The sequence below is a fragment of the Phocoena phocoena genome, chromosome 1 (assembly GCF_963924675.1).
Source record: "Phocoena phocoena chromosome 1, mPhoPho1.1, whole genome shotgun sequence".
Classification (NCBI taxonomy): Eukaryota; Metazoa; Chordata; class Mammalia; order Artiodactyla; family Phocoenidae; genus Phocoena; species Phocoena phocoena.
The window spans coordinates 15,998,215-16,025,871 of record NC_089219.1 but is presented as its reverse complement, the minus strand read 5'-3'; the positions used below and the strand labels follow the sequence as shown (position 1 = coordinate 16,025,871).

Below are 27,657 nucleotides of genomic sequence, written 5' to 3'. Positions count from 1 at the left end.
CTAGGTACCTGCAATAAGCAATCAAAAATTCTTTTTAGAGACTATCATACTAGTCTTCAAATTATTTATATGAACAGCTTTTCAAATAAACTGTCCAGCACCCAATTAAAAACAATTAGACACACAAGGAAAAAAGACAGTATGAATGAGAACCAACAACAAGCAAATGCCCTACATTGGGACCCAGATACTGGCTTTATCAGGCACAGACGATAAATGAATATGCTTATGTTCAAGGTGATAAAGATAGATTGAAAGTTTCAATAGAGAATGAGGAAGTATAAAAAGGACCAAATAGAAAGTCCAAAACTGAATATTACAATAAAATTAAGAACTCAACGGATAGATTTAACAGCATATGAGACACAGATGAAGAAAAGAATTATGAACTAGAAGATAAGTCTATAGAATCCAGATTGAAGCACAGAGACCCCCAAGAAAGGAAAATTACAGAGAGGGTAAAAGATGGTAAAATCAAATGATTTCCTACAAACCCCAAGCATGATTTTTTTTTTTTAAGGGTGAAAATAAAGGAAAGCTTTTACAACTAGTCATAGTAAAGCTAATTACAAGAAGAAAAAGATAGTAAAGAGAACAATAATTTGCAAGTTTCTTAGGACACAAAAGTCACCATATACAAATGAAAAGACTGATAAATCAGACTACATTAAAATTAGCGTTTTTCATCAAAAGATGTCACACTATTAAGTGAAAATGCAAGCCACATGTTAGGAGAAGATAACTGCAACACAAAAATCCAATTAAGGACTTATATCAAAGTTTTTCTTAAAAAACTAATAGAAATCAATAAGAAAATAACTCAGTTTTTTAAATAGACAAGAGACTTACACAAACACTTCACCAAAGAGGTTATCCAAATGACCAATAAATGTGAGAAAATTAATCAACTAGATAAAAAACCATGTAGTAACACCAGATTGCTAAATTTACCAGATGTTTGCAAATATGTGAAGCAACCAGAACTCTCAAACACTGCCAGTGGGAACATATATTGTAACAGCCACTTTGGAAAAGAAGTGAGCATTATCTACAAAAGCTGAAGTTATTTTTCCTGCTATAACCAGCATTTCCATTCTTAAGTATCAATATATACCCAGCTGATAAACATACATTTCTTATGTGCCAAGAAACATATCCAAAAATGTTTGTGTCATTATTCATAACGGATCAAAACTTGAAACTGCCCATCAACAGCAAAGTGGATAAATTGTTGCATGTTCATACTAGGACAGTCAACCCACACTATAACTATGTACACATGGATCTAATAAGAAAAAGCTTTAGCAGAAGAAGCCAGACCCAAAAGAATATATACTATGTGATTTGTTTATTTAAAGTTCAAAAATGAAACAGTGGTTTCATGGTGTTTGGGGATGCATATCTAGATGGTAAAACAAAGAAAAGCAAGAAAGTGTTTATTATAAAAGTATAGGGTAACGGGATTAACTGTGGAGGCTGGAAGGTGGTAGTGCTTTGAAAGGAGAATTTAAGTGAGGCTCTGGGAGGCTTTCACTGTTCATTAAGCTAAACCTTAAAAGAAAAAAAAAAGAACAAGCAATAGAGTGAAAAAAGTATTCTGGGCCCTTGAACTTTAATGTTTAATTTCTTAAAAATAAAAGATCTAAAGTAAATATGGCGGGACTTCCATGGGGGCACAGTGGTTAAGACTCCACACTCCCAATGCAGGGGGCCTGGGTTTGATCCCTGGTTGGGGAACTAGATCCCACATCCATGCCTCAACTAAGGAGCCATAGGTAAGGAGCCTGCCTGCCGCAACTAAGACCCATTGCAACCAAATAAATAAATATTTATAAATAAATAAATTAAATAAATATGACAAAATACTAAGTTTTAGCAAAGTTTAGTGATGAATACATGAATGTGTGTTCTTTTATTTTAAGGGAAGAAATGGAGTTAAGCTGATTATTTTCAGATGGCATGTCTATGGGCCAGTGTTGTCCAAAGTTGAAATGGTAGTATATGTTTCACTAATGCCAGCTTAAACAGATTGTTTTCCTTTAAGTTTCTGTTTCCTGTGCTGATGTTTCCTGTGAAATCAAACAAGAAGGATCTACTCTCTGCAAAGTTTTCCAAACCTTCTTGACCACAGGCAGTTTGGTTTGTTATTTTTGTTTTGTTTTGGTTTTTTGCGGTATGCGGGCCTGTCACTGTTGTGGCCTCTCCTGTTGCGGAGCACAGGCTCTGGACGCGCAGGCTCAGCGGCCATGGCTCACGGGCCCAGCTGCTCCGCGGTATGTGGGATCCTCCCGGACCGGGGCACGAACCCGTGTTCCCTGCATCGGCAGGCAGACTCTCAACCACTGTGCCACCAGGGAAGCCCCTGTTTTTTTTTTAAAAAACATAATTATTAGTTTGATAAACAGTACCTCCCAATAGAATGAGAGAAATTAAAGACAGTGAATTAAAAAATTAAGATATTACCCAGGGGAGGTGTTCTTTTTCTGTCCATTATATTCATTAAGTTATTTAAGTAAATTCTTTGTCATTATCAATATATTTTACTAAGACACACCCACAGGTCAAATTGCAAGGTCTTTGGCCTGATTCATAGTTGTAAGAAATGTATAGACCTATGTCAGTTTCATGGATTATCCCTGTTGGTCATTTGAAGTAATGGAATCTAGTTATAGTTGCCCACATAATCATAATTATGGTCCTAAGTAGTAGTAGGGAGAGTAAGGAGTAGTGGGAATCATAGCAATATTTTATTGAGATGTGGGCTAAAGTTGTTACATCTAACTCATTTAATCCTCACAACCATTTTATTATCCCTATTTTATGAAAGTTAGAAAATTGCCTAAGTAGGAATTTTATACATATAGAGGTTTCGAATGTTAAATGATAGAACCCTAGCTCAAACAATGGCCTATATCAGTGGTTTTCAACTCTCAAGGGTGGTTTTGTTCTGACCTTGGGCAATGTATGGAGACATTTTTGGTTATGACTACTGGCATATTAGTGGGTAAGGCCCGGGATGCTATTAAACATCCTACAGTGCACAAGACAGCCCCCCTACAACAAAGAATTGTCCAACCCAAAATGTTAATAGTGTTGAGATTGAGAAACCTGGTCTAGATGGTTGAGATTTTAAGATTTAAGAGAATACTTGTTTTCATTGTTCAGAGCTGGGTTTTGTTTTGTTTTGTTTTGTTTTGTTTTGTTTTGTTTCGGCCGCTCTGCGCAGCTTGTGGGATTTAGTTCCCTGATCAGGGACGGAACGCCCACCGTCGGCAGTGAAAGTGCGGAGTCCTAACCACCGGACCGCCAGGGAAGTCCCTCAGAGTAGTTTTTAAACCTTTTTTCTGCCTCTTTCTCGTTCACCTGGATCACACACCTCCATTTAAAACCTCCTTTGTTACTTTGCAGTGATATCTAGGGGAGGGCTTGAGAATACAATTATATTGTGTGTCAGTTTTCCATGACATATTAAAGGGTAGGCTTTTAAGAAAGGAATTCTTCAGATTTACAGAGGAAATTCATATAATAGTTTTGGCTTTACCAAGTTACTCTGCATATGCCATATTTATTATGTACACAGACACACTTATTTAGACATATACGCTGCTGCCTGCCTCTACCATGCTCTGCTGAGTGAAACTTCTGGCACATAAGGCTTAAGGGCACCATAAGAGATAGAAACCTGTGCCTCTGGAGTATGCTGCTGCTTCTCCTAGTTCAACTAGGAATGACTGAAGAGACCTGCAAGACCTCCTTCACAAACTGCGGGGCATTTAACTAGAACTCAGTACTCCTCTTAGGAGGAGGAGGACATCTGAATCCAGCGGCCAGTGAAGAAGAGTAGACAAGAGAAATTGCTATCCTGTATCTAAATCTGTGCTTAAATAAAATTTTAAATTGGGTTATTAGTCACTTTAATTGAGATGCTTTTGTTTTAATCGAAATTTAAAGAAAACCCCCATCTCAGAACTCCATTAGAATGTAAGTTCCTAAGGGCAGGGACTTTTTCTGGGTTTTTCCACTGCTAAATTCCTAGTGCCTAGAATAGTTCCTGGCACATAATAGACCCTCAGACATATGTCTTGAGTGAGTGGGTAGATGCATGAATGAAAGAGTAACTAACAACTTTTTATTGTATAACTTAAGACCGTACTTTTGTTACTTTTTATCTCTGCTGTGGCAGGCATGCATACCTCAGCTATAGAGAGTGGCACTAAAGGGTATATTTTTGAGCATTCTGTGTGTGTTATACCACATCCAGGACTTTTAACGTTGCCACTTTTTAAGTGCTTTAAAGCAAGACGTGAAAAGAAGGATAGGACTGATTATAGGAAGAGATACTAAGAGAACAAGGGAGACACAATTAAATCTCTTCAGAAATAAAGCCTGAAATTACAGACATGAAAAGTTGGCCTTAGGCAACAGCAAGTGGCTGGAGTCAACTGGAGGAGGAAGGATGTGCAACTTGCCTGAGGAGAGATGAAAAATGTTTGTTCTTTTTCATTTATTTTTTTAATTTTTTTTAACTTTGGCTGCATTGGGTCTTCATTGCTGCGTGCAGGCTTTCTCTAGTTGCGGCGAGCAGGGGCTACTCTTCCTTGCAGTGTGCGGGCTTCTCATTGCGGTGGCTCCTCTTGTTGCGGAGCAGGGCTCTAGGCACGCAGGCTTCAGTAGTTGTGGCAGGCGGGCTCAGTAGTTGTGGCCCGCGGGCTCTAGAGCGCAGGCTCAGTAGTTGTGGCGCACGGGCTTAGTTGGTCCGTGGCATGTGGGATCTTCCCACACCAGGGCTCAAACCCGTGTCCCCTGCATCAACAGGCAGTTTCTTTGAAGAAAAGATTGTTTTGAAGAAAAGGATTGATGAGAATTGACTTACCGTTTCATAACTTGACCACTCCCTTTTCAATCTTGTGGGTATGCCTAAGCACTGTATACCTCTTCACATGTATCTAATAGAGCTGCATTTTGATAGACGTGTTCATAATACAGATTATGTTAGGTTCATTTTTAGGTGGGAATTTACTAAGGTCAGTATATAACCACTGATAAATGATAGTATGTCACCATAGACCTATGAGTTATAGTCAGACAGTTGATTTATTGCTGTTCACTTTGCATTTTAGAGTTAGTTTGGGGGTACCACTTGTTTATATTATACTAGTCATTCCAAATACTTTACCTCAGACCAGAACATGCTTCAAGCAAAATAACTACTGGGCCATGAGTTACCACTAGCATCTTTATGTTCTGAGACAGCATTCAAAATCCTGAGCATGCTAAGCAAGGCCAGTACTTGTCCTTCTATTTTCTAGTTTCCTATTTGACTACTATAATTAACACACAGCTGATAGTCCTTGATGATTCTCAGGGAGTTTCATCCTTCTAAGGATAAGGAGTATCTACCCTCAACACTAACAAATATATTAGCAGTACAAATCCTATTGCTTGAAGAAAATGACTACCTGATGCTGACAGCATTCATATCCAAGATTGCTGGCTGACCGGTATGTGGACAGGTCTCATCACAATATGAGATGGACACTGTTAGTTTACAGTGTAATGTAATGTCACATGGTTAGTTTACTGTTGTGTGAAAATGAAAAGGTAGGTGCTCTCCAGCGAATCTAGCTTATTACCAAGCAGTCTTACTATAAAATATTCCCCCTTGACTCCCTCACTTCCTGAGAAATCATCTCCCAAACAACCCATTTGAAACACTTATGTATCTTAGTTTTGATCACGGACTACTGTTAGATGAAAATTATACTTTTTGGCATTTCCCTGGTGGCGCAGTGTTTAAGAATCTGCCTGCCAATGCAGGGGACACAGATTCGATCCCTGGTCCGGGCAGATCCCACATGCCGCGGAGCAGCCAAGCCCATGAGCCACAGCTACTGAGCCTGCGTGCCACAACTCCTGAAGCCCTGCTCTGCAACAAGAGAAGCCACCACAATGTGAAGCCTGCGCACCACAACGAAGAGTAGCCCCCGCTCACCACAACTAGAGAAAGCCTGCCCGCAGCAACAAAGACTCAACGCAGCCAAAAAATAAATTTTAAAAAAAAGTTTTAAAAAAAAGAACAAGAAAACTACAGTTGTTTAGAGAGATCTTTTTCTCACTTTTGCATGTCACCTTTCATTTTTGCTATTATCCACAATCACATCTTCAAGCATCTACTGTGTCTCCTGTTACAGACTGGATGTTTGTCTCCCTCTAAATTCGTATGTTGAAGCCCTAACCCTCAGTGTGATGGTGTTAGGAGGCAGGGCCTTTGGGAGGTAATTAGCTTTAGATGAGGTCATAGGGTGGGGCCCCATGATGGAATTAGTGCCTTTATAAGAAGAAGAAGAGGCACTAGAACCTCATTTTGGACACATGAGGATAGAGGAGAAGGCAGATGTCTGTAAACCAGGAAGAGGGTCCTTCTTCCCCAAGAACCAAATCTGCTGGCACCTTGATCTTGGACTTCCAGCCTCCAGAACTGTGAGAAGTAAATGTCTGTTGTTTAAGCCACCAGTCTATGGTATTGGGTTGGTCAAAAATTTTCACTTGGGTTTTTTTCCTTAAGATGTTACAGAAAAACCGGAACAAACTTTTTGGCCGACCCAATATGTTGTTATAGCAGCCCTACCAGACTAGACACCCACTCTTCATGTTCTGTTCTAACTAACCAATTTTACTGAGTCTCCTGACCAATGTCCAGCTGACAATACATGCTGACTTAATAATGTCATAATCCTGTTTAACTTATCATCTCTTAAGAAGAAAAAAGTTACCATGCATCACAATTCTCAGAGGATATATCCTCCCTGGCCTATTTCCACAGCCTTGTTAACCATCCCCAGAGGACCTTAAGATCAAGTTCCAAAACAAGTCTTAAGGGGGTTGTGTAGCTAGACATTCATTCATTTGGAGACAAATGTTCTTGCGGATTTGTGGCCATTCTGCTGATTGGTTGATTTTAATACTTCCATGTGAATATATCTAAAAAGCTTATGCACAATTACATGTTCTTTATGTCCTATACATGTGAAGTGTCCCATGACCATCATTTTGGGGTAGCAGATATTCAATTCTCTTGCCTTTTGTGGTTCTCTCCCTAATTGCTTTGTGAGCTAACTTAAATACTTTCTTTGATATTTATGTTATTAGAATATAGATTTCTCTTAATTTTTACTTACAAACATGTCAAATACAGCTGCAAGTTTAAATGTAGCTATAGTAGTTTATTGTACTCTTAATTATGTGCTAGAAACTATTATTTGTTTTACTTAGACTATCTCATTTAATCCTTCAAACAGTCCTAAGAGATAGATGTTATCCCCATATTAGAAAGAAACAGAAGTTGGGTAAAGCTAATTCATTTGGCCAAAGTCACATGGCAGATCTGGGGTTATGACTATCTCCAAAGCTCCTGTTTCAACAGCTACTTTATGATGTCCCTCAATCTGTAATCACTGGAATGCCTCCTTCTGCACATGAAGGGACTAAGGCTTAATGAGGTAACTTTCTCACATTTACATACTGATTAGGTATAGAGCTGGGATCCAAATCCTGATTTTATGACTCAGGATTCCAGTGCTCTTTCACTTTCAGTGTTCCCCATACCCCAGGTAAACTTTATTCTTTGTGACTTATAAAGTGTTTCCCCCAAACCTGGTTCACTGGATGCTTAAAGCTGCACTCTAGGTTAGACACAGGGATTGTGCCTCCCTTGTTTTTAGATGATGAAACGAACTTGGGTTAAAAGAATTGCCTTTGTTTAAAACCAAGTGAGCAAATCTTTTGATCTTTAATCCAACACTTTCAACATAGCCTTCCCTACATAAAAGGTGTAAAAGGCAAAGCTTTTTATACATTTTGTGTAGGGAAAAATTCTCCTTTGCTTTATGCCATTTCTATTTGTTTCTATAAACCAACATATCACAAGTTGTATTTATTTAACCTTTCTGACTCATTTTAATTCTGGTCCCTCTCACCATAAGACAGTGGCTTGAATTTTCATATTATCCACATTTTTCTCATTCTCTACACAGTAAATACATAATGCAGGAAACATCTCATTATGGCCCAGGTGATTTTTATTATATCACTCTATTATGTTCTTAGTGTTAATATAGGTAAAATATGCCAGGAAGTTGGATAGGACCTTTTGACTGGTTTACTTGTGTTCCTATACAGTAGCAAATTGGATATAACTGCTGATTTTTAGAACCTTCAGTCTATTCTGGAACCTTATGTCATGTTGGTGCTCTGTTATATATAACCTCGCTTGTAGATATGCTTCTTGTAGCGCATTGTTGTATATTCTGGGTTGTATATAGTAAGAGTCTACTTAGGGCTTTTACTTTGAAGAAAACCTTTGCTTTTGTGTAGCATTTCTTTTCTTTAAGGCTGATTAACACCTACTCTTGTGTGATCATAGAATAGGCCTGACTTTGAAGTGACTTGTAGTCACTTGCATTTGAATGGCCTGAATTTGGAGATAGGGACATGCTTTTCTATGGTTGTCTAAAAAGTATTTGATCATCTTCCCCTCTTTCTAAGTTAATGTTTCTTGCTGAAAAGAAAGTATAATGAAACACTTGACCCTTGGTTGGTAAGAACTGGACTTGTTGAATGGTCTTTCATATCCATTGGGAATATGTTGGAGAGTGTGCCATCAGTTCTGGCACAAATATATTGTACTATAGTATCGTAGTCCTCAGCCCTCAAGTTTCTAGCCATTCAGCCTTGATCAGTAGTTGTCCAAGTCCATTCTGGTTGATAACTCTTTTGTGAGTATGAATACAACACGTCCCATTTTTTACCAATTTCTCCCACTAAATCTAGGGTGAAGACCATGTATTTCAGAACTTTGGGAGCCACTGTGATTCTAGAAAAACCATTTTGCCATGTGAGGCAATGACTGTTCAAAATGGTACTCAGGGGATTTTGTCTGTAAAATAGAATATTTTAGTCAATCACTGTACCGGTCCACTTTCTTTATATTCTAAATAAGAATGTCTCTGTGTCTGGTTACAAGTAACCTTGAAGGTGTGAGCTATTGCAGTTACTAGAAAGCAATTGTCATTGGATTTGAATGGAAATCTTGTAAGCATCTTGCCTCCAAGAGGCGCCTCCCCTCCACCCTGAGTCTTTCTGTATATCAAAAGAATGTTTCTAAGGTGGGCATTTATTAGACTGAACTTTTAGAGAATTAGTAATTTCTTTTGACACATAAGAAATAATAAATAGGGACTTCCCTTGTGGCGTAGTGGTTAAGATCTGCCTGCCAATGCAGGGCACACGGGTTCAAGCCCGGGTCCGGGAAGATCCCACATGGCACAGAGCAACTAAGCCCATGCGCCACAACTATTGAGCCTGCGCCCTAGAGCCCTCGAGCCACAACTGCTGAGCCTGCAAGCCACAACTACTGTAGCCCGCGTGCCTAGAGCCCGAGCTCCGTAATGAGAGAAGCCACTGCAATGAGAAGCCTGCGCACAGCAACGAAGAGTAGACCCCGCTCGCTGCAACTAGAGAAAGTCCGCACGCAGCAACGAAGACCCAATGCAGCCAAAAATAAATAAATAACTTTATTTTAAAAAGTAATAATAATAAACATACTATATTGATAGTCAAAGTAAATACTAGTATTACAGTGTTGTGACATTCCCCTTAGGAATAGATATCTCAAAAATCCTCAAATGTGTCCCCGCACTTCTGCTTTTTTCTAGAATAAGGATCTCACCTCCAACAGTTTTCCTATGGCCATGAAATTCTCCCCTGCTTTATTTCGTTTTTATTTGTTCCTTTAAACCAAAGTACCTACAGTAGTAGGAGGAAAAACAAAAGTAATAACCCTTCAGAGTTAAAAAGGTCTAGAGGAGTGCAGAATCATGACGATAGTAATATTACAAGGATTTCAGTCAGCTAGAGGCACAGCCAGTCAGAGCGGATACAGTACATTTATATGAGAGGAATGTGTATCTTTTCTGTATAAAACTTAAAACGTCTTAACCATTAAAACGTGAAATGCCTTAAGCTAAATTGTATATATCTTGTAGAAAGAATGCTTACCTGTGGTTCCGTCAGCGTTATTTTGCACAATAAAGAAAATGATATTTTGAGAAAATCATTAAATTTCTTTCCGTAATTTTGCCGCTTTTGCATTTTCCCATCTGGATGCAGCTGAAAGTACCCATGGCGGACAAGCCTGGTAACACAGTGAATTTCCGGAAGCTACTACTGAACCGTTGCCAGAAGGAGTTTGAAAAAGATAAAGCTGATGATGATGTCTTTGAGAAGAAGCAGAGAGAACTCGAGGCTGCCAGTGCTGTAAGTATTTCCATGGAAAGGCAGTGCTTGTGCACTTCGAGCATTATCAAATAGAATTTTCAGGAAGCTGGCTACAATACCTTCCTACTACTTCAGTAGGTGCCTGTGGCCTTTTCTTCACGTGGAAATATACTGTATTGGTGTTTAGAGGAATGCTTTATTCCTTTTAGTGCCACATGTAAGGGCAGCTCAACCTTCTAAGATAGGGATTCAGAACCTAGACTTCAGAAAGGTCACTAAATTCCAGAAATCTCCTGAAATGGATGCACACTTATGGGTATAGTTTTGTTTTCTGAGTAGGTCTGTAGTTACTGTCAGAATATCAAAGGGTATCCCTGACCCCTAGAAAGGGTGAGGACCATGAATCCAAGCGTATTTTTTTTTTTTAAACAAATTTATTTAAACGACAAGACGCTTGACTTGAAGGGAAAACTACCTAGGATTCATTTCTTTTAGAGTAATTTATCCCTACCTAAAGACAGGTTGCCTTACATGTAACAGCTACGTACAAAAGAGTTATAAAATTGTCCTTGGTTTTACAGTGATACATGAAAAACATTAAAATTCTCCAATCGAACAAGGTATGCAAGAGTTTTTATGCTGTTTTTTTTTTTTTCGTTAAATAGTGAGAGCAAAATAACTTACTGGGATATAAAGATAAGAGCTGAATGAGCATGCTACTAATGGAGAAAAGGGGGTAGCTTCACAGAACCGGTATTTTTCCCCATCCCATCTCCATGTGATGTCGATCACAAGATACCACTGGCCATTTAGTTTAAAAAAAATGCAATAAGCTTGTGCATATACACCAGTTACTTTATGTACAATAAAGGAATGGGGAAGGGGATAATGAAAGAATAGAGAAACTATACTGTAATAGTCAGGATGTGGTGGAACCAAATTGCGGTTTTCTAATTGAGAACGTCCTCTTGGTCTGGAGGACAGAATTCTGGAGTAAAGTAGCAGGTTTCCTCTTTAGTAGACACCTCCTGTCTGCTGTTGGAACACATCAGTTGCATCTTCATCCTCCACTTCCAACTGTGCAGGTGTGTCTGTTTCATTGATTGGCTGCCCATCAAATTGGGACCTGATCTGCCTCACTGACAAAGCCTGTCGTTCACAGCAGGCTCTCGTTCGTTTACTAAATGGTGCGTGCCTCTTAATATTAAACTGCACCCTGGAACCATCCTGCCCTGCCGACTTCACATTAATACAGTCATTGTTCTCCATCTTGATTCTTTCCTTGGGCTTTTCATCAGCCATGGTGAGCACTGGAGTCTCCTCAGCTGCCGCTTCACAAAAGAGGTACCAGGTCTGCCCTGAACAAGCACACAAGCAGCACCGGTCAAGCGTATGTTTTAGCACCTATTATGCAGTACCATTTCCATCATCAAGATTCTGTTATTCTTCCTTACACAATAGCCGGAGGAGAGGACAAGACTTCATGATGAACTAGAGGAAGCTAAGGATAAAGCCCGGCGGAGATCCATTGGTAACATCAAGTTCATTGGAGAACTCTTTAAACTCAAAATGCTGACTGAAGCCATCATGCATGACTGTGTGGTGAAGCTGCTAAAGAACCATGATGAAGAATCCCTCGAGTGCCTGTGTCGCCTACTCACCACAATTGGCAAAGACCTGGACTTTGAGAAAGCAAAGGTAAAAACCCCAAATCTCAGAAACCTCCGGCAGGGACTCTTGGTCAGTTGCGGAAGAAGTAGACTGTCAACACGAGTGTCCATCTCGCCCCAGCAGTCTAGGCTGCTTGTTTTTCTTCTTTTGCCCTTCTCCTTGTCATTGTTGGGCCATCATGCTCCTTACCACATTTTCATTAAAGTCAGAAGTGAAGAGGGTCCCAAATTATATAAAAGCCAATTCATGAATTGAGATTATCTGTCTCTTGTCCTTTTTCTGCATGACTGTTTCACAGGTCATTTGTATGTGTATGTATAGCAAATTGTGGACAGAAATTTTGGAGAGAAAAGCTACTAAGGGCCAGGACTGAGGGTAAGACAGAAACAAAGAAGACACGATAGCTTTCTCAAGTTTATGTTCTCATTAAATAGAGCATTAGCGACAGAGCTATCTAACCATAATATAAGAAATCATTAAAAGTATTATAATTCAAATATAGCATGGTCCTTTCCAAAGAACGGGTAGGGAAATTAGAAATGCATCAAAGAAATAATGTTAGAAATGTTTCATAACATCAGAATCAGCTAGGATTATGTTTGGCTGTGACAGAAAACCCCAAATATCAGTGTGTTATACAAGACTGAGGTTAATTTCTCAGTCATGTAAATGAAGTTCAGGGGCAGGAAGTCTGAGGCTGGCCTGGTGGCTAAGCGATGATAAAAAATTTCAGTTCCTCCAGCTTAACATTTTGTCATCGCTAAGGTGTAGCCCTTGTCTTTAATGATCTGATAGCCCAGAAGGTTGGAAAGGGGCAAAGGACACAGCCCACCCCTCTCTTAAGGTTGCAAGGAGCTGCAGTATGACATTTTCATTTATATTTTGTTGGCCTGTGACTGTGACCAGCTGCCTGGAATATGTAGCCTTTATTTTGGGTGTGTCACGTTCAATTAAACATTCTACCACATGGCCTTTTGGCTATAAGTTGTGTTTATAGGCCGTTTAAAATTCTACATGGTAAAACTACATTTGAATTCCTCAGCCAGGAACACTAATGATTTTGTATCCTGCAGCCACGTATGGACCAGTATTTTAATCAGATGGAAAAAATTGTGAAAGAAAGAAAAACCTCATCTAGGATTCGATTCATGCTTCAGGATGTGATAGACCTAAGGCTGGTAAGTAGAAAAATAAGCCTACCACTACAGTCTCTTTTCAGGAGTTGGCTTGGGGAGGATGTCCTGAGATTTACATGTATAATAATTTAATGCTTTTGCTGCCTGACTCTCAGAACTTGAACTGACAAACTTTCGTGAGGGAGTTATGTGAAAGGACAAAGGGCATATACACCTACCTGTGTGTTACTTGTTTCTTTTCTTTATTCTGATTTTCAGACCACATTGCAGTTTTGAAATCAGCCATTCTGTGGTCATTTAAATTTAGTCTTAGCATGCTAAATAATCAGGAAGGCTCATCTTCAAAGTGAATATATTTAACTTCCCTAAGCATTACATTTTAGCCTCTGAAATGGTGATGTTGCCTACTTTGCAGATGTGTTATGAAGATTCACTGAGGTAATTATGTATCGTGCCCAGTTCAAAAGAGACGTTCATGTCTTCCTCTCTTTTTCTTACCGTATACCCTCTTGTTCTGCTGGGGTTTTTTTTCTTTTCTCATTTCTCATACCAGGTGTAGTTTTTACCACTACCACCTCTTTTCCCTTTTCCTATATTAACTCCTACAGGGAATATACTGCAGCTGACGCTCAGCTAGAGAAAGTGAATATAGGTCCCCCTCTTCCCTGCCCTGCACCCAGACCAGATGGTATTGATGACGATTCTTTATCTTCCTAAGCCGAGATGTGACCTCAGGATCCTTCTTATTAGCAAAGCCACTACCAGTTGATCAGAATTTTGAATGCTGATTTCAAGCTTTCTGCCATTCTTGCCTCGAGCTAATATAAATGTTAAAAACTTCTCCACCTGTTCCTTCAGTCACTCATGTTGGTATCAGATGTTGAGACTATCGCTGGGAAGGGAAGTAAAGGGAGAAGTGTAACTATAAGGAGACAGCTTGTTTTGTCCTTAGTGGAGAGGATAACCGGAGCTCAGAGCGGTGCGGCATTTTGTGTAGACCCCAGAACCTTGATATGGGAGGAAGAAAAAGGCTAGTCATCCTCGATTTAGAGCCCCAGTGGAGTGTGCTATGAACTGAGTGGCAACATACCAGACTAAGTCAAGGCCAGAGAATCCTGATCTGTGTTGATTCCTCTTCTCACTCCTTTCAAAAATACAAAATGATAAAATGCATAGATAGGTAGGTAGGTAGGAAGGAAGATAGATAGATAGATAGATAGTTGGGCCAGTCTTTCACTCTGTATTTATCCACCAGCCGTTGGAATGCTCAGTATACAGCAGCTCAGGGTTGATTGAGAAAAATTTAATTATTTGGCTGTAATGAAAAACTGCCATAGTACCAGATTTTATATGTATTTTATACTTTTCCAGCAAAGTATAAAACAGTTTCTCAAAAATTTCCTTTTTATTTTTATTTTCCTTTTTATTTTTAGTTATCTGGCTGATAACTTCATTTTCTCCTTTTATAGTGTAATTGGGTATCTCGAAGAGCAGATCAAGGGCCTAAAACTATTGAACAGATTCACAAAGAAGCTAAAATAGAAGAACAAGAAGAGCAGAGGAAGGTCCAGCAACTCATGACCAAAGAGAAGAGAAGACCAGGTGAGGGGTGCAGTCCACCAGGCGTTAGAGAACGTGGGAGTTTTGAGGGATAGATGTTTAAGACTTCTATTTTTAAATATGAAATGAGAGCAGAAAGACTAACCCGAAGAATGGAGTGGTGATTGGTAAGTGACGCAGCTTCACCTGGGGACTGGTTGTTGAGTAAAAGCAGAGGATACAGGAACTAAACATGATTTCTTTGACTACTTCAAAGGCAGTAATCAACAAGACTTTATTGAGCATCTTCTGTATACTCAGTATTGGTGAGAGATATAAAAAGAAGTAGAAGATGTAGCTCCTTCCCTCTGAAAGCTTTCAGTTTATCGGGAAAGCCAAAACTAATAAAGGGGACATTTTCAAGCAAATGGAAGATGCTATCAATTATGAAATGTATTCTCCACTAAGTCTATTAAAATTCAGAAGAGGAGAGGTAGAAACCTGGAGGAAATCTTTATTTGAGGAAGGGGCACTTGAACTGGGTGTTGGTAGATGGACGATATTTGGAAGGGAAGGAAAAATTTTAGTCGTGAAATTAAAATAAACATATACTGTAAAGAGGAATCAGTAAGCCTGATTAGAGTAAAATTTAAGTGTTCAGAAGGAATGGAAAAATGTTTGTCCAGAAGAATAGAGCCAGATTAGGAACTTTCGGCTTGATTTGACATTAAGGAGCCATTGTGTGTTTTTGAGCCAAAGGAGTAATGTCATGCTAGAGATACATAAATAAAATGAGTCTGTTGCTCTTCACATGATGAATCAAGGGCTACACTGAACTCAGAAATGTTGCTGTTGCCTGAAATCCTATGTGGAGGAAGGTAAGATGAAAGATGAAACAGAAGGCATTTTACACCTGAGAAAATAGAAAGTCTGTTGACTAAGTTTAGGAACATTAGAAGAGGAAAACTTTTTCAGAAAGGAAATGATCTTCTTTTTTTTAAGCCTGTTCCTTCTAAGATGACATCCAAATGAGAATGCTCATTTTGTCCACTGTACAGTTAAGTGGTCAGTTAAGTGACTGGGTCATATTAGTGTAGAGGTTGAGAGCATAGACTGGAGCCAAGCTATCTTGATGTGAATTTCAGCTCTCCTGCATCCTAGCTGTAAGACCTTGCACAAGTCACTTAATCTGTAAAATTGATCACATAATAGTACCTAGGATTTGGGTGAGGATGGAATGAGCTAATATAGGTGAAGTGTTCAGTGTAGCAACTGCCACCTAGTAAATACTCAATAACCATTAGCCCTTATTTACCATAGACACTGTATAGCTCATGGTGAAGTTCTGAGAGATGAATCCTCCAGGGAAGAAAGTGTGCTTTTCCATTTCACAGGAACAAGGAATAAGCAAGCCTGTTCATGATCATTAATACCATTTAGCAAAGAGAAAATCAAGAGATACGTGAGGATTGGAAAAGCTTTTGGACAGACAGTTTGGTGGTCTTTCATTCATTTATTCAATAAATATTTATTGAGTGCTTGTCACTTAACAGGAGAGACAAAGTCCCTTACCTCATGCAGCTTACATCTTACGAGGAGTGGGAGGTGGGATGGGGAACAAATACATAAATATACAGTTTTGCCAGATAGATATGTTCTATAGAAAAGCTAAAACAGAGAGGGAGGGGGTAGGAGTGCAAGGTTTGATAAATGGAGGTTACAGTTTTAAATAGGGAGGTTGGGCAGCCTATTAAAAGTTGGTGTTTCAGCGAAGACTGAATGAAGTAATGAGTCATGTGGATATCTGGGGGAGAAGGTTTTAGGCAAAGGGAATAATAAGTACAAAGGCCCTGAAGCAGCCTTTTCAAGGATCAGCAAGGAGGCCAGTGTGGCTACAGCAAAGGGCATAGGGGGAGAGTGATAGGACATTGGGTCCGAGAGGAAGGGGGCCAGATTATTTAGAGTTTGTAGGCCATTTATAAGGAACCTGTCTTTCTCTCAGAGTGAAATAGATAACAGAAGTGTTTTGAGCAGAGAAGTGACAGGACCTAACTCACACTTTACTAGGGTCACACTGGCTGCCATGATGAAAACAGGTGAGGGTGAAAGCAGGGAAGCCAGTGACGATGTTTTTATACCAGTCGAGGAGTGTTGCTGGCTTAAACCAAATTTGTAGTGTTAGTAGTGATTAGAAGGGGCTAGATGCTGAATACATTGAACTGACAAGATTTGCTGACAGATTAGGTGTGACGTGTGAGAGAAAGAAGAATCAAGGTTTTCTGCCTCAGCAGCTGAAAGTTTGGAGAAGCAGGTTTGGGGGGGATGATCGAAGCATAGTGTGTCATATGACACCATTAAGTGAAATAAACTTTGCAATAAATTATTTCCATCTGATCTCTCCCAAAGTGTTCTCATCATTAACTCTATAAACATTAGATTTGGCCCTCCCTTGTCTAGCACTAAATCCCTATTCATTTGTATCAGTTGATTTCTTCTAGGTCAGTAATGTTTCATGAGAGATGGATACAAGCAAAGTACTTCTGCTTGATGCTTTCATGTTGTGGGTAGTAAAGAGACTGTCAGCAACGCTTTTACAATTTCTTTTGTCTTTTTCCTGGGTTTTGATTGGAGCTGCTGAGTTGAAAATATTGCTTGCCCTTTCATTGTCAAACTGATTTGAGACAGATGAGAGAGCGGCTCGCTCTGTCTTCCCTGCAGGTGTCCAGAGAGTGGACGAAGGTGGGTGGAACACTGTTCAAGGGGCCAAGAATAGTCGGGTACTGGACCCCTCAAAATTCCTGAAAATCACTAAGGTGAGTGTGACATTTAAACACAACTTAAAACAGCCCCAAAACATAGCTCTCAAAATTATTTCTCATATAAAATAGCCATATTGCAGATTTTATGGGGTGGAGGTTTTTTCATGCAGATGCATTTCTACAGCTCAGCATCATCAATAAGTGTATTCTTACCTACTTGTCCTCGCATTAGTCCTTTTATTTCTATGAGTGTTTATTAAGGAGGACTAGGTTAATTAGGTTTACTAAGGCTTACTAATTGACTAGGTTAATTCTTAAAGGTATGAGATGCTTAGTATAAGAGAGATGATAAAAATTCTTGAGAAGTCATAGTTAATTGCAAGCTTTTATACATATATATATACAGTATATTCATACTGTATAATATTCATACTGTATAATATATATACAGTATATTCTTAGCTCTGAGGAAGAAGCAGGTACCTGTCTAAGTCTAATCATGAAAGGAATGAATGGTTTGCTATATCCAAGGCATAAAAGAAATCACAGAGGACCTACCAGAAATTATTCTGTGATAAAGATTTAATGTATTCTCTTTCCTTCTCTTGAGAATCCATGGGCAGTAAGAGGAAAGAATTTTCTCCTAGCAGATGTTTTCAGCAGTGGAAGTTGATCACTATAAGTAGAATGAAGAACCTTGGAAAAGACAGAGAAAGTAGAATTACATTTTGTAAAAGTGGAAACTTGTACAGCCCAGTGAGTTTTGCAAATCACTTTCAAGTGTAGTTTGATCCTTACTTGTAATATTATTTACATAGTCCTGAAAATTGGCAGCCTGCCAGTAGGATAAAGACAACCTGAAGCTAATGTTGAAAATATCAAATGAAAGAAGATGGGCTGTGTTGTTTGCATCTTTATGGTCTTGTCAAGATTGCTTCAGGATAGAACAGTCCCTCTCTGGGTCTCTTTTGATGTATCAGCTGGGATCCTGTTCTCTAAGATTCTGGTACATTCTTCCAGTTGTTTATGTCTCAGAGAAGGAATTCCATTTCTGAATACAACTTGATTCCCATCCACTTCCATTTCCAGCAAGAGACAGTTTTAACCAAAATCATTTGTCTGTGTTTTACAATACTGTTTCTGTGCATCAGCACTATGATAAACCTACAACATTATTTCCTTAATATTTTGAAAAATATATAAATTAAAAAAAATAAATGTAGTATATATCAGCTAGTTATACTGTAGGTACTCTATATAAACATCTCATTAAAAGTTCAAAACCATTAAGCAAATTCACTGTTAACTGTCATATAGCAAACAGTACCGTCAGAATATAGTAATACCTTTGTTACAAGGCACTGCTTTACAGCTTTTGTGCTGTGGTGTGCATTTTATGAGTAACTTGGATTCATTTGTACTGAAGTTGTGCTGGGAGAGTTAAACCTGAGAGATATCGGGCACCTTAACTCCCCGTCTTAACATTTCATTCTCTTTTGTCTTATTCCTCTTTATTGAATGCTCCTATTCCACCTCTCCTTCCCAGCCCCACCCTAGTTTAGGCTTTGCTAAAATGTGAAATCTTTGTGTCTTTCAACCTGTTTTCTGACAGTCACTTGAAGAGATTAATGAGTTGACTTTGTAGTATTTGTTTACTCTTTTTTTTTTTCTTTTTTCCTTTTTTAAATCCCTGGGCATTATTGTAAGAGGGGAATCACTAGACACTACTTACGTTTAGCAGATTGGCATTGCCGTCTTAGAGGATCTGAATGCATTCTCCAGACCAGTGGTTTCTAACTGTATTTTGTGGAAGCTGGATTCTAGAGAGTGCTTCAGGGGCCATGGGAATCCCAATTTAATGTGAACAGCTCCCATTTATGTTTCTTATGTGAGCATTCCAGGCAAAATTTTGTTGTTGAAATTGGTTTTATTTCACGGTTAAAAAAAAAAGGTAGGGGCTTCCCTGGTGGCGCAGTGGTTGGGAGTCTGCCTGCCGATGCAGGGGACGTGGGTTCGTGCCCTGGTCCCAGAGGATCCCACATGCCGCAGAGCAGCTGGGCCCGTGGGCCGTGGCCGCTGAGCCTGCGCGTCCGGAGCCTGTGCTCCGCAACGGGAGAGGCCACAGCAGTGAGAGGCCCACATACCGCAAAAAAAAAAAAAAAAAAAAAAAAGGTAAACTGTTCTTCTAGAATATTTCCTGTTGTTGATTTGTGGTCACTTATGTTACAGCCCACAATTGATGAGAAAATTCAGCTGGTACCTAAAGCACAGCTGGGCAGTTGGGGAAAAGGTAGCAGTGGTGGAGCAAAGGCAAGTGAGACTGGTAAGTATGGAGTGTCCCTTCTTGGGAACCTGCATGTGGTCTATTAGCATTCACCTTACAATGCTTTCTGCAGTCATTTCATAAACAATTTTAGGAAAATATCTATAGACTAATCATAGCTGGATTTATTGGTGTCCCACTCTAACATAATTTGAGCGTTTCCTCCTTGGTAAGGATCCTTAGGTATTTTGAATATTTAAAAAAAATTTTTTTAATTCAGTTAGGTTATTTACAACTTTAATCTATTTGATTCCTTTGTTGCTGTTGTTATTGTTCACAAATTCAGTATAATTAGAAAAATTACTGGGACTCCAGGTTAAAAAGGGAAACTCATATTGCTGAGAAAAATAATATTATTACCCAGAAGCATTTAATTTCAGGGAGTTGTAAAAGAAAAAAAGAATTAGATTAAAATATTTTTCAAAATCTTTGCCGAAAGTAGATTTTGAGAGATTTGGCTTTAGGACTGAAATATTTGGATCATTACAAACACATCTCAAAAGCTAAAGAAAGACCAATGGAAAAAATGTAAACTTCATTGTTAACCTCCTTCCCGTATTTCCCTTCCACTACGTAATTTTGACCTTTTTTCTTTTAAATTAGAAAATAAATTGTTCACTTAAACTCACATCCATAATTTTATGTAAATGATATCACAGCATTTCTGTTAGTTAGCTTTTTTAAGTGAAATATTTTGTTTTGCTTTTGCTTGCCTCCTTCCTTCCTATATTTACCGTTCCCATGCCCTACTTAGGATAATTTAATTATATTTTTAAAGGAGCAAATGGTTGTAGTGAACAAAGATTCCTAAATCCTTTTTTGCATACAAGATCCCTCTAACACTGTGCTTCTGAGAGTGTGGTCTGTGGACCAGGAGATTGGTACCACCTTATTAGGCTGGTTAGAAGTGCCTAGTCTCAGGCCCCACCCCAAGGAGGCAGATCAATTAGAAGCTGTATTTTAGTCATGTGATTTGTATTTTTTTCTCACTTCTCAATACCTATAGATGCCTTAAGGTCAAGTGCTTCCAGTTTAAACAGATTCTCTGCTTTGCAACCTCCAGCAGCCTCAGGGTCTACATCATCCACGCCTTTAGAGTTTGATTCCCGACGGACCTTAACTAGGTAAGAAGCTTGGTCTGCACATTAACTCAAGACTGACCTGCTTGTCAGACTGTTTCTGTCTGTCTCTCTCTCCCTCCCCCCAAACACACACACACACACACACACACACACACACACACACACACACAGATTATGATAATCCCTATGGATAGATTCCTTTCATCCCTAAAGTTGATTTTCTCCAAGGTAAGGAAATTATAGATTTAGGATGAGGTGGAAGGGAAGGGCAAGTTATCTGACAAATATCTAATACTTTGCTCGACTAAGAAAGCCAGGCCTACCCAAAGAGCCATGGAGGCTTGTGTAGGGCTCTCCAAGGTAATGCCTCAGGATGCTCTAGGTTAACCTAGCACTCTCAAGCTGTGAGTTAAAGGGCATAACAGCCCACCCATATATTTCTCTGTCACACTGTCCTTGGAGTTATATTTGAGGTTGTCTTTTATTTTTCACTACTCTCTATATTCTACTGTCTTTCTACTTTCATTTTTGTAGGATTTATACAGTCAAGTGTTCCATTGACTAGTTTATAGAGAGTGGATGGGGACCTGTAATATAGTGACAGAGAATAAAATTTTTTCATGTAAACACTTTTACAGCTGAGTTTCTTTAAACTCTCAAATTTTTGTTTTTTATTATAATCAGTATAACTAGTAGATTTTCTAAGCTGTATTACTATTCTTTTGGCTTTTGAAACAAAATATAGCACAGGTCAACTTTGTAATGATGGCATAGATTGCCACTGAGCATCGGTTGTGCTACTGAGGTGTTTGTGGCTCTTGGCCCTGCTTTAGATTTCCCCTGATGGCCCTGCTTTTTGAGTACTGTGTATGCTCTTTCATAGTGGTTAGAACATTGTCGTTCCTCTAGGCCTTCCCTCTTTTCTACTTTTAAATTCTCTATTTCTGATCTGCCCTGGGCCAAGGACCTATTTGCCCAGCTGGTCAGAATTGTCTGAAAAAAGAGTAGGAAGATAGGAAGATTCTCTCTTAAAATGAATGAAGTGTGCGATTTTGGCTATTCAAAAACTGTTTCTACTACTTGGTTCTCAAATATTTTCCATGTATTTGAAGTTTCTGAATAAATAAAGTATCATTGAAAGTTTTTAAGATTGTGATACCACGTTCTTTTGGTACTCTGTTTCCCTTTCACTCCTTTAGCTCATACATTCATTACTATCTTTTTTCGTAAAAGATTTTTTTTAATTTAAATAAAGAATTGCCATTAGCATTTAAAATTTTTCAAGTGGTATCCCTTTAACATTTAAGAAAAAAGTTGAACACATCTTAATATTCTCTTTAAAGCATGATTTTACTTGTTTATATAAATAATTACACTTTGAAACATAATTGTTGCCTCACACATCTGAAGTTATCTGTGAAAAATTCTTCTGCATACTTTTAGAAAGTCCTGGTGTTATTTTATAATTTGAATACAGAGTGGATGGGGTGGTCTTTAGTTTGAAAATTGTTGTTTTGTCTTTTAAGTCGCGGAAGCATGGGCAGGGAGAAGAATGACAAGCCCCTTCCATCTGCAACAGCTCGTCCAAACACTTTCATGAGGGGCAGCAGCAGTAAAGACCTGTTAGACAATCAGTCTCAAGAAGAGCAGCGGAGAGAGATGCTGGAGACTGTGAAGCAGCTTACAGGAGGCATGGATGTGGACAGGAACAGCACCGAGGCTGAGCGAAGCAGAATCAGGGAGTCAGGTGAGAGGCTTTATATGAACAGGTACAGGCGAAGATTGGGCCCTTAAATTTGGAAGGGAAAAAAATTAAAGGAGACTTTGTGCCTGAGTAGATTTCAGAATCAGTATATGATAACAGCACACACGCCAGTGCCTTAAAAGTTAAAGGGTATCTTCAGAATCTTATAAAATAGTTCTCATTCCCCAGGTATCCCTTTGTTCAGTAATTTGTAAATTTCCCCCTCACTATTAAAAGTGATGATGATGAGGTCCTCTTGATGTATATTAGGCAGTGAATTTCTTAGAAGTTCCCTAAATTATACCCCAGTGTGCATTAGAGTGCCTGTCCTTTGTACAGCCCCTCAAATGTATGAAAATTCTGACACTCTTGAGCCACAACAGGGCAAACCAAAGAGAAAGTATCAGATTGTCTTTTGTTACCTTCATCTTGGAACCTCTTTGGTTTTTGTACATGTTGAGCATGTATGTGCTTAGAGGACCAACTCAAATAGTGCTCTAAAAACTGCCTCATGTATTTAACCTATCTGTGTTTCAGCGTCCTCTTCTGTCATATGGGGATAATAAGTGTACTAACCCTGTAGAGTTGTGGAGATTAAAAGTGAGGTTAATACATGTAAATACTTAGGACATGACAATAATAAATACAAAGTTTGCAAAAGGTATTAGATGTCTTGATGATAATGACAGTGATGAAAAATAGTTTTAAATCTTAATCCTGAAGTAATACTGGTTGTTTTACAACATTTTCCGAGCTTCCAATTTTGTTTCACTATTTAAATTGTGTCTCCCACCTGTAGTTTCTAAATGGATTTCACAGGCAAATTGAAATGTCTTCTCCCAACTGATAAAGACTTCGGATCTTTCAGTGGGGTTGTTTTTTTTTTTTAATTTTATTTATTTATTTTTTATACAGCAGGTTCTTATTAGTTATCTGTTTTATACATATTAGTGTATATATGTCAATCCCAATCTCCCAATTCATCCCACCACCACCACCACCCCAGATCTTTACAAGTGGCTTTCTTATCTGAGCTAGTTTATTTTGAGAACATAACAAGGTAGGGTGTGAAAATAATCTTGTGTGTAGTGAATAATGTAGCACAGCTGCCCTCTGCATGTTTATTGTCTGGGCCATTTGTTCATTTGCCACGTGCACCTGAGCACCTGGTGACTTCTGGGTACTCGACCCCTGCTCTTGGCCTTCAGTCTGCTGGATCAGGAAGAACTTTATCAAATAACCCCACGAAAGATGATATATAAATACAAACTGAGCAAAATGCTATGAAAGAAAGAAATATATTTCTAAGAGAGTACTTAACAAAGGAGCTAAGTACAGTTGACACAGAGGGATGTTAGGGAAGGCTTCCCTCAGGTCTGAAGGACCAAGAGGAGTTAAAACAGGTTTGCAGGGAGGTATGGATGAGAGACAGAGAGAAAGATCATTTCATACAGGAGGAGCACCGTGAGCAAAGTATTAGTAGGTGGAACCATGGCGTATTCGCAACTGCCAAAGGCCAGTGTGGCTGTAACTCTGTGCACAGTTGTGTGGGCCTCATGTGCTCTTCATCATAGAAGCAATGGAGAGGAATCAAAATACAGAAAGGAAATGGAGTATAATCTGGAAAAATGTTGTATACCTGAAACTAATGTGATATTGTAAATCAGCTGTACCTCAATTTAAAAAAAATACAGAAAGGAACAAAACTCTAATTATAAAAATTTATCATGTCCCTATACCTTGTAGCTGTTGTGGATTATGTAGTTACTTAGTGCATATCTACTCTAAAAAAATGTTTCTGTATTCTACTTTTAGGTAGCTTGCTTTGTCAAATTTGTATCTATTAATGCCTTTACTAAAAAAACAATGTAACAACACATAAATATTGTCAACCATAATCCTCCCATTTTAATGATAATTTTTGTCGTTTTTACTTTCTCACTTTTTTTAACCTCACTAGTAACGAAACCAGAAATTCCAGCAACGTCAGCCCCTGACAAGCCTGCCTTGTCAGAGGAGGAGATGGAGAGGAAGTCCAAATCTATCATTGATGAATTTCTACACATTAATGATTTTAAGGTAAACGAAATTTTTTAAAAAGAAAGCAACAACAACACAGAAAGCCCCGTGGCAAGAGACAGAGGAACTTGGTTCTGGTCTAAGTCAGTTATTGTGAACTGACGAGACTTAGAGTGAGTAAGCCAAGACTTACACAGTTCAGTTTGCACAACTTTGATGCATTTCTGCCAAGTACTCTCTTTTAACTTGATACTGTAGTTCACAAGATGAATGGTCCGGAAGGAAGAACGGGTATCAATCCATTCCCACTATGGAGTAACCAAATTGACTTTGATACTGATGAACAAAAAACAACACATTATCATTATGAAGAATTCCTGGCTCCTTATATATTACCTGTCATTATCTTTACAGTCATTTTATCATCATTCTCATATTAACTTTAAAGTACAGCTGACATTACTTTTTCTTTATTTCATAAGTGGAAAACTGAGGCACAAAAGAGTAAGTAATGTACCAGGGTCAGACAGCCTAAGTGAAACATTTCAAGATGTGGCTTTCCGTTTGCCCTTCTTTAACCTTAACCTTCTCCTTGATCTTCATTTTAAGATAGCAGTGAGTAAGATATACGTACTGCCTGACTTCACGAGCCCTGTAGTCTTAAGGTAGAGACAGATCACAAACAGATAAATTCTATAAATAGTTAAACTGTAGTAGACCTACAGGGTCTTAGGAGAGATCATATAATGAGGCCTAGTTTAGGGATCTGGAGTCAGCAAAGGCTTATCTGTTAAAATATCTGTCAGATACATTAACTACTTTTGCTTTGGCAAAAGCTTACTGAAATTGTCCAAAATTTACAAGAAGTAGGAAGAAGTTTTGCTCATGAGCGAGTTGGAGAGGAGTACTTTGCAGAAACCCTTGGAAATGCAGCAAAAATAAGTGAACATTAGCTGGAATGAGCCAAAGAATAGACTTCATATACTGTGGTTTGTTAGATTCCTGGAAAATGAGGAGTATTCTTACAAATTGGCAGCACAGCTTTTTTCTTATGTGGAAGTAGGGAAATGGGAAAGAAGAAAATGGAAAGACTAAGAAGAGATGAAAACCAGAAGCAATAAGGAAGAAAGCAGTAGAGATTGTCTTTAGAAATAATTTAAAGGATATACAAAGTCAGTGAGCAACAAATACTTTGAAAGAGGAAAAGTAGGACCCTGTGATGAACTGGAGGTTTAAGAAGAAAAAGACCTTCGTAACACTTAGGTGCAACAAGAGAACCCTTTGAAGATTCTTTAGCCCTAGACCAAGCCTGCGGAAGGGACAGAGTCAGTTATGACTCATGAATGTCATTATGCATTGGACAAGGCAGCTCTGCTGCTGAGTGGCAATAGGAACCAGGTAATAATGTCGGACGTAGTGAGGACTTACTGTGTGCTAGGTGCTACTCCATGTATTTTATGTGTATTAGTTTATTTAATCCTCATAATACCATCCAGACATTAATATTATTATAATAGCCATTTTTACAATAAGGAAACTGAGGTGTAAAGATGTAAAGTAACTTGCTCTAGGTCATACTGCTGATAAGTGGTAGACTCAGGGTTCAAATCCAGGCTTCTAGCTTCAGAGCATAAACTATACTTTTTCTTATTACCTTTAGGGTATTAGTGTGTCATGCTAAAGGCTTACAGAGCTCATTCTAAGGGAGTTTTTTCCCTAATATTTGAATAGGTGCTAATACAAATTAATATTTATTGAGGCTTTGTTTTGTGTTTGGCAATGTGCCAAGTGCTTCTATCAATATATATGTATTATTTGCAATCCTCATAGTAACCCTATGATAGGAAGTCAAAGCTGAGAGATTAAGTTACATCCCTAAACTCATACAATAGTAAGTAAGTGGCAGAGCCAGGGTTCAAACCTTCGTTTGTCTGACTCCACATCTTGTGTTTTTAGCCTATGTGATACACGTATGTATTGAGTACCTGAAATGTGCCAGCCACATTGTAAGGAGTACTTCCTGGAAATATTGTAGTATATGTAGTGAACAACATAGTCTGTTTTTTTATGTTTCTTTTATGGAGTTTATGTTCTAGTGGGAGATACAGACAAAGCTGCCCTAAAAATAAATAAGCAACTACTACAAAAAGAAAACAATATTATAGTGCAGAGAAGTAAAATTAGGTGGTATGCTAGCCGGTGACTGGGCAGTCACAGGGACTATAGGAGGTGTCATTTCAGCTGAGAGCTCAAAAACAAGAATCAAACCGTTAGAAAATCAGGGAGAAGGGTAAGATTATGAACTGCTGTGAAATTAGAAGCTTCTCATTAGAAGTTCCATGATGTAGTTAGTTGGTCTGGTAGGCAGATTCAGTGACTAAATACTCACTGGAAGACACTTAGTCACTTCAGGTTTAGTACTGAGCACTGAGTACTTGCATTCATTTTTACTGTCTCCTGAAAAGGCCTTTTAATGATGATGATAGGCTTTAAATGAGGTAAAAACCCATAAGGATAAAGAGCATGAGGAATAGAGGGCAGCAACATTCTGGAAGTTAGAAGGATGGATGGTGATTTACTTAGCAGACCATGAATATGCGTGAGGTGCAGATGGGGCTGGAAACAGAAGGATTGATTGGTTAAAAGTGTATGTAAGAAACAGCTTTACATGACAGTTGTTTTAAAAGTACCAGTGTCATAAAAAGACAAAAAAGAGAGAAAGGACTGATCTAGACTCAAAGCATCTAAAGCAGGAATTGGAATTCCCTGACGGTCCAGTGGTTAGGACTTGGAGCTTTCACTGCCAGGGCCCTGGGTTCAGTCCCTGGTTGGGGAACTAAGATCCCTCAAGCCGCACAGCAAGGCCAAAAAGACGGAGTCTAAAGAGACATCATGACATGTGATGTGTTTCAGTTGGATCCTAGAGCAACAACCACAAAAAGTTATATTGGACATTTGGGGACAATTGTGGAAATTCGAATGTGCACTATATATACCGGATATTTTTGTTGACACTACTGTATGAATGTTAAATTTCTTGGATATATGAAGAGAAAGAAAGCTAACAACTGATGAATCTAAATTGAAGTAAAGGTATATAGGTGTACCT

At 38.7% G+C, this 27,657-nt stretch overlaps 2 protein-coding genes across 10 annotated transcripts in view; one reads left to right on the top strand and one right to left on the bottom strand.

Annotated features, from left to right (window-relative positions):
- EIF4G3 (eukaryotic translation initiation factor 4 gamma 3) overlaps nucleotides 1-27,657 on the top strand; it is a 370,135-nt gene that overhangs the window by 307,382 nt on the left and 35,096 nt on the right. For all 8 annotated transcript variants that reach the window (XM_065893987.1, XM_065893977.1, XM_065893968.1 and 5 more), the window contains 9 exons: nucleotides 10,168-10,314; nucleotides 11,737-11,973; nucleotides 13,020-13,124; nucleotides 14,552-14,684; nucleotides 17,340-17,434; nucleotides 19,610-19,703; nucleotides 20,710-20,827; nucleotides 22,312-22,532; nucleotides 24,490-24,608. In XM_065893987.1, the coding sequence (XP_065750059.1) occupies nucleotides 10,168-10,314; nucleotides 11,737-11,973; nucleotides 13,020-13,124; nucleotides 14,552-14,684; nucleotides 17,340-17,434; nucleotides 19,610-19,703; nucleotides 20,710-20,827; nucleotides 22,312-22,532; nucleotides 24,490-24,608 (1,269 nt within the window). The remainder of the gene's footprint in view (nucleotides 1-10,167; nucleotides 10,315-11,736; nucleotides 11,974-13,019; nucleotides 13,125-14,551; nucleotides 14,685-17,339; nucleotides 17,435-19,609; nucleotides 19,704-20,709; nucleotides 20,828-22,311; nucleotides 22,533-24,489; nucleotides 24,609-27,657) is intronic.
- LOC136131263 (small ubiquitin-related modifier 2-like) lies at nucleotides 11,290-11,577 on the bottom strand. 2 transcript variants are annotated; one of them, XM_065888087.1, is made up of 2 exons: nucleotides 11,425-11,577; nucleotides 11,290-11,352 (listed from the first exon to the last, which is right to left on the bottom strand). In XM_065888087.1, the coding sequence occupies exons 1-2, from the start codon at nucleotides 11,575-11,577 to the stop codon at nucleotides 11,290-11,292; spliced, it is 216 nt and encodes a 71-aa protein (XP_065744159.1). The 2 variants fall into 2 exon arrangements, with proteins under 2 accessions (XP_065744159.1, XP_065744152.1); XM_065888080.1 differs by having other exon boundaries at nucleotides 11,290-11,577.